Source organism: Amblyomma mixtum, chromosome 3, assembly GCF_055824585.1.
Source record: "Amblyomma mixtum isolate Tamu chromosome 3, ASM5582458v1, whole genome shotgun sequence".
Classification (NCBI taxonomy): Eukaryota; Metazoa; Arthropoda; class Arachnida; order Ixodida; family Ixodidae; genus Amblyomma; species Amblyomma mixtum.
The window spans coordinates 12,664,923-12,677,581 of NC_143014.1; the positions used below are offsets into that span (position 1 = coordinate 12,664,923).

The 12,659-nt window shown below is 49.5% G+C and overlaps 1 protein-coding gene across 1 annotated transcript; it reads right to left on the reverse strand.

Moving 5' to 3' along the window:
* Positions 1 to 7,565: 7,565 nt before the first annotated feature.
* LOC149349240 (uncharacterized) lies at positions 7,566 to 9,830 on the reverse strand. Its single transcript, XM_089578176.1, has 2 exons — positions 8,558 to 9,830; positions 7,566 to 8,488 (listed from the first exon to the last, which is right to left on the reverse strand). The coding sequence occupies exons 1-2, from the start codon at positions 8,850 to 8,852 to the stop codon at positions 8,436 to 8,438; spliced, it is 348 nt and encodes a 115-aa protein (XP_089434302.1). The 5' UTR covers positions 8,853 to 9,830; the 3' UTR covers positions 7,566 to 8,435.
* Positions 9,831 to 12,659: the final 2,829 nt, after the last annotated feature.

Sequence of the window (12,659 nt, forward strand, 5' to 3'; positions counted from 1 at the left end):
CAGCGACGCCAGCGAGGGGACCATCCCTTTCTGGCTTGACAAGGAGCGCCGACCAGCCTCCTTGAAGGAGGGGACTGAGGGCGGAACAAAGCCACTTCCCAGAACTGAGAAATGAAGGCCGCTAACCCCCCTGGTGAAATGTCCGGGCAGGTGCTTTGACCTTAGTGGACATGTCGTGGCGGGATATCTCAGACGTCGACTCCTTTCCCCTGGTATCGAAATGAATATTGCTCGCGTAAACGTTAACATTCAAAGATTGAGTAATGGTATAATGTCTATACCTTTCGCCCTTTATTTTTCAATAACAAAGCGCAAAAAAATTTTTATGCAAATAAAATAAAAAATCGTTGTTTCTATTTTTTCTTTTTTTATATACAGCAGTCTGTCCGCTCCCCCTAAAACCACTCTCTGTGACCGCCACTGACTGAAGTAATGTAAGGTTGTTAGTGTTGGTTATTTCTCTAAAAATGACGCAAACATCAGCGAATAGGTGAATATGAGAATCCATAAGAGAGCGGGGATCATTAATGTTAAATCAGGAACAGTAGCTAGGGCCCAAGCACTGAACCTTGTGGAACTCCGGAAGACACCTCTGTAAAACAGGTGTTATAACCGTTAGCAAAAACTAATTGTGAGCGATTAAGTAGACCTTCAATCCATTTCAATAAGTTACAGTCAATATTCAGATGTTTTTTTTTTGTGAGCCAAAAGGTTGTGACATACATCGTCGAAAGCCTTCGAGAAATCCAGAAATATACAGTCAGTTAGTGATGGTAGGTCTAGAATACAGTGCAATGCATGTGTAAACTATATTAACTGTGTTTCGCAAGAGTAAGGTTTTCGAGAACCATATGTTGCGCTGACATAAAAAAGTTGTTCAAGGAAAGGAAGTTAACAAGGTTGGTGAATATTATATTTTTGAACATTTTGGGTCAAGTATTGGTAAGGGATATGGGACGATAATTAATAGGGGATGCTTTGCTGCCGGATTTGTAGACTGTAACCACCTTTCTGATCTTCCACTCAGTAGCAGCGTCGACTGGTCAATGCTGGAAAAGTTTGGTTAGTATAATGGGCGAATAAGCTGCAGTGCTTTTTAAGTAACGCAGTCATAACCCGGAGCGGAATGAACACTGAGTCCATCAATGAGCTTATTCACACCAGAGGGAGCAGCAGTTATAGGTGGCATGAAAACATAGTTGAAGTGGTGAGTTGTAGGAATATGTATACATCAGATATGGGTGTAGAGTTGTCAGTGATTGCGCGGTTAAGAATCGTGACGCAAAAGTCGGAAGGGATGGGGTCGCTTAACGGGTCAGATAACGCAAAACTATCGTTGGTGGAAGGATTAATGACCCGCCAGAATTTTTGACATTGGTGGTTACATGTGAGTGGAAGTGCTTTTAGCGCTTTTGAGCGCCTGAACATACATGTTGGAAGCCGCTGAATACGAAGTCCGATCACTCACTAGTTGGCGAGAACTTTACGATGCGGTAGAGGCTTTCTTTTTGTTAGATAAACGTTTAATGTGATTATTACACCAGGGAGCTATTGAGTGGGTGGTGGCAGTGCGTTCAGGAGTGTATTGTTCTGTGAGTTGGGTGACTATAGCTGTGAACATGCTCCAGTTGGTTTGAATGCTCCGGACACCAAAGCTATGGGAAAGCATCGATAAAAAAAAATAGTTCATATTTATCGCCTGAAAATTTGCTCCGTTGTAGTCTCGTATTATTATTTTTTTCTTTTTGTTAGTGTTCGGAGTGGCTAGATTAATGTCAGAGTGCATTAGCAACTGATCGCTGATGCCTGGCAGGTATGTAATAGGTGAGACTTTGTCAGATCGATTTGTCAGGATTAAATCTAGCGTATTAGCCGCGTTGGCTGTTATAGTCCCTTGTGAGCACAAATGCACTAACGAGAATACTGAGCGCACATCTAAAAATTCGCGACTTCGAGACGAGAACGGGGACATTAAAGGGGAGTTGGTATTCCATGTTATCTTCGAAAAAATTAGATCGGCAAATAAAACAATACTGAAATAGATCATGGTGCTTTGTTTTTAAGTGTTTCCATAAAAAAGTATGGCAACAGATAAGGAAAGGCTTAGGTGATCGTGATCGAGGAGGTTAGACTGAATTATAGTGCAACAGCTTGAAACAGGTCTTCACATCATTCATATATACTAGAACATTGTAGGAGCCCGGACAAAGCAAAATTACACAAATTACGTTTGAATAGAGATCATGGCAGGAAAGTGGATGGAATATAGCTAAAAGAAGAATTGTGAACCGAAGCAAAGTATGTAATGAGCCAGAAATATGCATATCAAAGAAGACACTGCACTGAGAAAATGGACAGCATGAAATAAATGAGCAGCACAAGTGCAGTGTACAGGCCTTTATAAAAGAATTTATTTTTTTGTTTATTTACCACGTCCTGGTAGTGTTAGCTCCATAAAGCATTATCAAAATTATCACAATTTTCAGTTTTATTTGCTTAGGAGAACGTTAGAGCAATAAGAAATTGGTTCATAAATGCACTTCAAATATTGCCATAAATCATCGTACTCTTCGTCCTGAGCCACAAGAGCTGGGGCTTCATGAGATAATTATTACGGTGCATTAACGAAAATTTCAACATGCCGTCAGCATGCAAATATTTTATACTGGCGCTGAAAAAAACCGCATTTTTTAAATTTTCGCTGGCAGGAGGGAGTAACTTTCTTGAATGCGCTGCTTTCTTCCTAAGCAAATGAAAGACGTGTATGCCGAGCAAAAGCAATTCGAAAATATGTAGCGTAAGATATAACACTAATGCACTGTGAAGCTTGATGCCTTATTGGTCCAGTAGAGTGGAGAGCTGGGCGAGTTAATTGGTTCACGATTGTAGAAATAAAACCAGCGCAAAAGGCGGGGACACAGAACTGAGAACACAGAACACAGCGTCGTCCTGTGTTCCTGTTGTGCGTCTCCGTCCTTTGCCCTTGTTTTTTTTTCCTTAATTGGCCATGCACTTGTGGCAATTTAAGTGCACTTCCTGTGAATTTTGCACAAAAGTAGTGTATTTTTGCATTCACCTTTTTTACACGCTGAGTTGTTTTATCTTTTGGTCACTTCAGAACGGAGGAGTTAGTATAGAAGTAATTTACTTGGACAATACAAGGAAATATATCTTGCGATGAATTTTCTCATTTTAATTCTGCCTGATGGGAATGCATTACGCGCCATACGGTGTTACTCACAACCAAACGCCCAGGGCTCTAATTTGGTCAAAGCATCTATCATATATGTGGAAGTGCGAATATGGCTGTGGTGCGCTGGGCGTCTTGCATGCACAGCAGGAATAGATTTGTGTCTAGACCGTCCAGGAGGGAATGTACAAGGACGGGAGGATAGTACAAACGCTAAAAAAAAAGCTAGCTGGGGCTGGAAACGCATTTTTCGTTCTAGCAAGTACCAACGTTGGGGCAAAGCAACCAGTTTTGGGCGCCTTGTAAGAAGAAAGGATGGTTCTGGGAAGCGGAGGCAGGGCTGCGTACGGCGCACGCGAGGTCGCGGGGTCACGGAGTCGCGCTGCAGCAGCACATCGGGAAAAGGTTAAATTCTTCCACTCGCCACTCGCAGCGCACCGCAGAACCGGCAGCCTTCTCTCTTGTCCGCCTACCCGGCAGGTTCCGACCGGGGAGACGGACAATAGTCGCGGGCGAGAGCGAAGGGGGGGGGGGGGGGCACCACATGAATGGCATTAGAATAATGTCACTGGCGCCTCCACTACGGCTCATCTCGTACTATTCTGGCGCAGTGCTGCGTTTCGCCGTAATCGCTTGTCAGCGAAGTGAACACAGCACCGTGCCTTCCCGTGAATAGTAGAAGCAGGGACGTCGCGGCCACATCGGCATTCGCAGGATAGCGCCGCCCTGTCGCTTATTTGCTCGCTTATCCTCTGACAAGTCAAAAAGTCTTCCTGTCGTGGCACGCCATCCATGGCTTACGACACCACGTCTGTCATTCCCCTTCGTACTTCAAGCGTTTCTCTTCTTGCTATGAAAGTATTGGCCGTTGCGGCCACCAATTCAAGCAGCGAGAAAAATTTCAGCGCCGCAGGATTCGTAATGAAAGAGCGCCGCTCTTGTTTCGATCAAGCCATCATCAATGAACAACTTGCATATTTAGAGTGATAAATCTATACCTTTATGCGTTGTGTCTTGTGTATAATCCCAAACTGTGATCTGCAATGCGAGGTCAAAATTTGAATGTCATTGAAATAAACTCATTTTCCTGAAATTCTCTTTTTGTGTCGTCGCCGCTTTGCAGGTCGGGCCGAGCACGAGCGTGCTCAGGGTCCTTCAGTGTCGGGCCGGGCTTCCTGTCGGTAGGTTAGGTCCCGGGCCAGACGCGGGTTCGAAATTGCGGCGCGTGCACAGCTCTATTCAGAAACCTAATCACATTTCCTTTTGTGAAAAAAGCAGAGTTTAAATGGTGCAAGTATGAAGCTACAATGAAGTCAATTACAGACTTCTGTGCAACAGCTAGAGGAATTTCAAGAGCATGCTATACGTGATGCTAGTTGCCTCAGTCACAATTGATGCAGTCAAGTATTATTTCGTATATTTTTTTTTACCCAACAGACATCAAATGTCTGAAGATGAATATGTACCAAACACATCGAAACATCAGTTGTGATGCCTGAAAAAAGTTGTACTGCAACATATAAATGCTCAAGTCTCGATAAGCAGGAATACTGAAGGGGAATAAAAACAGTTTTCTTTTGTTCGGGCTCACGCACCTGCTACAAACATATTCTTTATACATAGCAATAAAACTTGAAATAACTGTTTAAGAAGCCTTTTGGTCAATAGTATAGCTAAGTATGACTGAAAGGAGTCCGCAAGAAATGCACGGAAGCAGGCATGCAGTGTGACAGCGCAGCGCGACAGGTGCGCATTTTAATCTCGCGCGCGCACTGAAGAACATGGGTTTATGGTTTATTGGGGTTTTAACGTCGCAAAACGACTCAGGCTATGAGGGACGCCGTAGTGAAAGGGGTTCGGAAATTTCGACCACCTGGGGTTCTTTAACGTGCACTGACATCGCACAGTACACGGGCCTCTAGAATTTAGCCTCCATCGAAATTCGACCACCCCGACCGGGATCGAACCCGCGTCTTTCGGATCAGCGGCCGAGCGGCATAGCCACTGAGCCACCGCGGCGGGTCGAAAGACATGACGGGGACACGCCGAGGAGGCAACGCTGCAGTGCACGCTGCCTCCTCGCCTCTCGGCTCCTCGCGAGCAGCCAACACGAGCAGCCCCGTCCGCTGACGAGCGGTGGCGGGGGCGGGGAAAAATCTAGGGAAAACATGCCTGTCCCCAACAGGACATGACGTCATTAAATACCACGTGACCTATGACGTCACGCGTATGACGTCATATTTTTTGACCAATCAGCGTTTCCAGCCTGCCTACCCGCAAACGCTTGTTCCTACCAGCGGCCACCGCAGCAGGGACTCGCCATGCAACCACCGGTCCGGAAGGCCGACATCTGGCGCACTCCTCGTCAGCGGCCGCTCTGCTTCCACTGCGGGGAAACCGGCCACCTGTATCGGCGCTGCCCCTACCGTGAACTCGGGCTTCAGGGATTTTCACGTCACGCCCCGCGCCCACGGTTCGGTGAGCGACCTCGGGAAATCGAGGAATACCTTGCTGCCCAGCAGACTTCACCGAACGGCCGCCAACGGTCACCTTCTCCCGTCCGCTACTCGTCACCTAGCCGTCGTACTTTCAGCGATACGATGAGGGGGCGGTCGCCAAGCCCACGCCGGGGAAACTGAAGGCGGCGACCTCAGGGGGGCAGGTTGCTGAAAAACGAAACCGACGTCCCGAAGACCCCCCCGTGACGACGCAGCGTGATTCCGTGACAGCGATGCCGCCGCAGCGTGATTCCGTGACTCCGAGCTTCCCTCATACCGATGACACAGCTAGCGCCGACCTTCCCGTGCTTGTTGACGGGCACCCAGTGACTGCTTTAGTAGATACAGGAGCAGACTTCTCAATAATCAGCAAGAATTTCGCGGATCGGCTCGCAAAAGTTAGGACTGAATGGCCTGGACCCCAAATTCGTACTGCTGGTGGCCACCTTATGACACCTTTAGGGCGTTGCACTGCACGAGTCACCATTGCCGACTCCGTGTTTGTTGCGGTTTTCGTTATTTTCTGCCCAACTGTTGCAAGGACCTCATCCTCGGCCTTGACTTTTTACGACAGCATGGTGCCGTCATTAACGTTCCTCGCCGTTTGGTCACGTTTTCACCGCCTGCACCGACTTCCGCAGACGCCGAACAACGCCACGCACCTTTGCGCATCCTTGACGCGGATGTAACCGTGTCGCCACGCTCATGTACTCTCGTTACCGTCAGGTGCGATCACCAGTCCAGTGCTGCAGGGGTGGCCGAACAGAACACTGAGCTGCTGCTCCATCACGGCGTCTGTGTTGCCCGCGGTATCGTCCATCCGGCCAACGGCCTCGCGGATGTACTCCTTACCAACTTCGGCAATGAGCGACAACGCATCGCTAAGGGGACCACGGTCGCCTACTTGGAAGATATCGCCGAAACTTCTGATTGCATCGCACTCCAGACCGGGACATCTGCCAGCCAAACGGCCCAATTCGCCCTCGATGTGAACCCCGCTCTATCACCTACCGAGAAGGATCGACTTGTCGGGCTGCTCTGTCAGTTTCAAGACTGTTTCTCGTCTGCCTCCGCGGTCAAGCAGACGCCCCTCACCAAGCACCGCATAATAACCGACGAACGTATCCGACCAGTCCGACAGAACCCATACCGAGTGTCACCGCGGGAACGCGAAGTCATCGCTCAGCAGGTAGACGAAATGCTGAATGACGGTGTCATACAGCCATCGAGGAGTCCCTGGGCTTCACCTGTCGTCTTGGTTAAGAAGAAAGACGGCAGTCTGAGATTCTGTGTTGACTACCGCAAACTCAACCAGGTCACAAAAAAAGACGTCTACCCGCTACCACGCATTGATGACTCTTTGGACCGGCTGCGCCATGCGCGCTACTTCTCGCTCGATCTCAAAAGCGGTTATTGGCAGATCGAAGTAGACGAACGGGATCGTGAGAAGACTGCGTTTGTCACGCCGGATGGACTTTACGAGTTCAAGGTCCTACCGTTTGGATTGTGCTCCGCTCCAGCGACATTCCAGCGAATGATGGACGCAGTTGACTCCTGATTACAAAAACGCCATTCATACTGACAACAAAGCTCCTGTAACATAGAAAAGAGCAAAGATATATAGCCCTGTTTTTGATCTATGTATTGTTTTCTTCACTGTCCCACCCCCTCTGTAATGCGAAAGCCCTGAGGGTAAAATAAATGAAATGAAATGAAACCAAAATACAGGTATCGCCGCCACAGGCCAAACTCGCAAGTACAAGCTTCATGGCGTCATAGCACAAAACAGTGTTGCTAGAACCAATAGTTCTAGCAACACTAGGACACGAGAAGCTACGAATCACTGAGGCGCAGCAAATGCATGCGCAAATCTTGACGTCGCCAGATGGCGCCACGTACCCGATAGCTACGCGCGCTCCTGCAGCGCCGGGACCAATCAGCGCTTGCTCTCAGCGGTATGGGGGCTCCCGGTATTCCGCTAACGGTAACAAGGTACACGTACGGTATGCTAAAGGCGTCTATTTGCGAGAACTTCGTTGACGACTTCGAGAACGGGATCCATTGTAACGCTGGCAAAACGCCGGTGCAAATGTAAACGAAGCGACGGCCGCAATAGCCGATAGATGCCTTCAACGTGCGGCCGGCGGTAGCTTTCTTTTCGGCTGCTGCTGGACCGCACTGCTGGCCGCCAGAAATCACGGAGTCTGCGTTACGTCATGTGAATGTCATGTTTCACGTCACTTAGTTCTGTGTCGTCATAGCAGAACCCCAAGTTTGAATCAGAGCGGCGCGAAAAACTATTTCAACTTCGAATCCAAATTTCTTAGAAATAAATGCATCTTTCGCTGCCGGCCAAGTGGCAACAAAGCCATGAAATGCCGAACTATCGGATTTTGCTATAAAAAAAATATTAATAGTGCTCTCCTCAGTGTCCCTTTAAATGGCAAATTTGTGTAGTATATCTGGACGACGTTATTGTGTTTTCCCCAACGTTCGAGGAACACCTCCAACGCCTTTCCACCGTGCTACGGGCTATAAGATCTGCCGGCCTCACTTTAAAACCTGAAAAGTGCCACTTCGGTTACGAAGAGCTCCTGTTCCTGGGCCACGTCGTCAGCCGTCGAGGTGTTCAGCCCGATCCCGCCAAAACTGCAGCTGTCGCCAACTTCCCTACTCCATCCGACAAGAAGACAGTCCGGCGTTTTTTGGGACTCTGCGCCTATTACCGCCGATTCATTGCAAACTTTTCACGAATTGCTGCCCCGTTGCCGCGTATCACCCGAGATGATGTCACCTTCGCCTGGACAGACGAACAGCAAAAGGCATTCGATGAATTACGGCACCGCTTGCAAACAACGCCTGTGCTTACCCACTTCGATGCCCATGCCGAGACCCTGGTTCACACGGATGCAAGCAATGTAGGTCTCGGCGCTGTGCTCGTCCAGTGGCAGGATGGCGCTGAGCGAGTCATCGCGTACGCTAGCCGGACTTTGTCTCGTGCTGAAACCAATTATTCCACCACCAAGAAAGAGTGCCTCGTTGTTGTCTGGGCAGTGATGAAATTTCGCCCGTATCTTTATGGCCGCCGCTTCCAGGTCGTAAGCGACCATCATTCTCTTTGTTGGTTGACGAACTTGCGCGATCCCTCCGGACGCCTTGCACATTGGAGTTTACGTCTACAAGAGTTCGACATGACCATCGTGTATAAGTCCGGACGCCAGCACAACGACGCCGACTGCTTGTCCCGTTCGCCTATCCAGTCGGCGAACGAAGACGAAGAGCCCGACTTCCCTCTTATCGCAACTGTCGACGCAGTCACTGTTTCGCAGCGCCAACGTGAGGACCCGGGACTCGCTCCACTCATCGACTTCCTGAAAGCGCGTACTACGGAAGTGCCCCGTCCCTTCGCCAGAACGCACTCCTCGTTTTGTCTCCTAAACGACGTGCTCTACAAGATCAACTTTTCTCCCACGGGAAGGGATTATCTCCTCGTCGTGCCAGACACTCTCCGCGACGAAGTCTTGCACGCATGTCATGATGAGCCCACCGCCGGTCATCTCGGCTATGCTCGAACTTTGGCTCGCATTCAGAAGAGTTTTTACTGGCCCAAACTTGCGGCGGCAGTGCGCCACTATGTACGAACGTGCCATGATTGCCAGCGACGGAAAATACCGTCTGTAAGGCCAGCTGGTTTACTGCAGCCTGTCCAAGTGCCCAGACTTCCATTCGAGCAGGTTGGCATGGACTTGTTGGGCCCGTTTCCAACTTCCTCCTCGGGCAACCGGTGGATAATAGTCGCTACCGATTACCTCACGCGCTATGCTGAAACAAAGGCCCTCGAACGAGGCACGGCAGCCGAAGCAGCGAAATTTTTCGTCGAGCGCATCGTCCTCAGGCACGGCGCCCCGTCAGTTGTCATAACGGACCGAGGCACAGCTTTCACGGCCAAGCTGCTGGAATCCGTCATGCAGCTGAGTGGCACTACCCACCGTAAATCCACCGCCTACCATCCACAGACGAATGGCCTGACCGAACGTCTCAACAAAACTCTCGCCGACATGCTGTCTATGTACGTGGACGTTGAACATCGGTCTTGGGATGACATCCTACCGTACGTCACATTCGCGTACAATACGGCACAACAAGAGACCACGTGCATGACGCCCTTCTCTCTGTTGTATGGTCGCGAGGTGTCCACCATGCTAGAGGCCACGTTGCCCCTTAACGGTCATGACCCCGAAGCTGGTACCGAGGAATTTACTCAGCGCGCCGAAGAAGCACGGCAGCTTGCGCGACTGCGCATCCGGAACCAGCAAGGCCGAGACGCTCGGCGTTACAATCCCCGCCACCGAGTAGTGACCTTCGAACCGGACGACATGGTGTGGGTGTGGACTCTGATTCGACGCCGAGGGCTTTCCGAGAAACTGCTAAAGCAGTACTTCGGTCCCTACAGAGTGGTCCGTCAGCTCAGTGACGTCGCATACGAACTTCTTCCAGCCGGCTCTTCTACTTCTCATCGCCGCCAGCAGAAGCCCGAAGTCGTCCACGTCGTGCGAATGAAGCCGTACTTTTCGCGCGAGCACCGCTAGCTTACGAACTGCTTATTTTCTGCCATGTTCTTGTGAACTGCTTTTCTTACCTTCTTTTCTTGCGCATGCATCGGGTCGATGTTTTTTTAGGGAGGGGGGTAATGCCACGTTTCCACAAGCAGCCACTAGGCGGCTGCTCTTCGCAAGTCGCGTGCACCGCCGAGTGAAAGAAGAAGAAGATCGGTTCCGGCCTTCTCTGGGTGCTCTTGGCTTGTTCTCCGGTGCCGTCCACGTCACCCCCCATTAAAGCCTTTCGGTTACGAGCTCCAACGGCTAGGTAACAATATTTTTTCAAAAAAAAATGTTGCTGCTTAAACACTATAAAAGGGTTTTTAATGGCATTTCGAAAAAGTGAAACCTTTTATTGGCGTCGTGTGCTATTGCGGTTTCTTTACTATGGTTTTTGCACACTGCGTTCGCGCCAAAGTCGTCTGCGCACACACAACAGCGTTTTTGGAATGAAACATCTCAGTAGTGCCACTCCATGTTCCCGAAAAACTACGACTGTGCCGCAACAAGTAGCTCACCGCCCCATGATGCTTTGAGCGTCCATGGTGGCTGAAGTGCTTCGCCGCCAGCTTTCCCTCTAGGTAATAGTAAGAAACTCTATGCTCAAAGCATCATGGGGCGGTGAGCTACCGACTGCAGAACTACAACTTTTGGCCAAAAAATAATAGAAAAATAAAGCTGTTAGATAACTACGAATGTCATAACATTCAATATCTTGTCTAATGATTGCAACAAACGAGCACATAAGCATTTAAGTGCAAAGTTGGCCCAAAATAAGAGATGACTAGCTTTCCTAATGGCGTGATGAACACTAAAAAAACTAATATTGCGTAATTAGCAGGCGCACTTTTAAAAGTAAATATGTTTTAAAAAAATGTTCCTTAGACACTTTGAGAGGTTTTTTAAAGGGGCTGTGAAAAGAAAATGAAGCTGCCCGGTTTTAATTTTTACTGCTTCCATAAACATTAGACATGCTGATTCCGAAATATTTCGACTCAATATTGAGTCTGCATTTAATAAAGCCCGTTCGAAATCGCTGCCTTTTTGTGCTCATGAAACGACCACGCGCCGCCGTCGGCCGGCACACGCACTACTCGACTACGTCATTTTAAGATCTTCAGAAACGTACAGATATCTTCAACTTTCGTTTGCCCTAAAATAATAGCTTGATGAGAAATTCACAAAGTGAAACAAGGTTTTCCAATTATTTGCACGCGTAATTGCACTCTGTTAAACTGCAGCGCGTGGTCATACATCACTGACCTGGGACCAGTTTCGGTTTCGGTTCTGCTTCTCCATCCTCCTTGGCTTCAGTATCAGTGGCTCGACATAGCCTTGCTTACGTGAACCTATCTAGGTGGTGTTCCTTGACAGCGGTGGTTTGAGTCAGAGAATCGAGCTGAGCAAGGTCAGCCCATCTCGACGACTCTCTGTTTACATGAACTCGATACGAGCCGAGTCGGCAATCGCGGCGCGCATCGGCTCCGCGCTTCTGTTCTTTGCTGCAGAAAAATATATTCCAGAAGCGTGAAGAGGGTTAGGCATAATTTGCAGATGCGGCTGCGAGTCAACCCACTCCTTGCGATAGAGATGAAGACTCGAGTTCACGACCGGGTTCGGAGGTTCACGGTCGGGGCTCCGGCAGGCAGAGGTGTCGCGGGCTCTCGGCATGACTGCTACTTGCCGGGCGCGCTACGTGCCGTTCCGAGCGGCGTAACAACGACTGACAGCAGCTCGCCGCCTGCGCCCAACCGATGTCAATGACAGGCCGCACGCGGCGCGTCGCACTGACAAGGGGCAGAATCAAAGCCACCTAGGCAGAATGCGAGCGCGCAGAGCGCCAGCGTCATAATGACGTGGGGGCGCGTTTCTCGGGGCCGGCCTGTCAGCCTGGATGCCGGCCGCCGTCGTCAGATAAACACGCTAGTATTATTTGTTCACGCTCATAGCAAGCACTGGAATAGATGAATGGCAAAAATGAATCATTTTTGAGGATCGTTGGCTGATGCCGAGTTGCTGGCAGTATTTAATTCGGCGATACAAGCAAATTTCATCCCATGACCGCTTAATTTTTATTTACTGCCTGGTCGCCGCTCGCATAGCTGGCATTTGCTAGCTCCGCTGGCGTCGCGGAATTCGAGCATATCTTTATTTTATTATGCGACAGGTTCACAGTTAAAGGGGTGATGAGAGTACGCAGTACCTTTTACAGCGCTGACCAGTTCCGAAGCTCCTTCAGCTGCGGTATCGATAGTATGCGTGCAAAACCAGGTAGGCTTAGCGACGACCAGGGCTGCCGGCAAGCCTCGCAGTTCATCGCCCGGCGCGTCCGCAGGCGGCGTCGTTGCCGAAAGCTCGGCATGCTGCCACTGC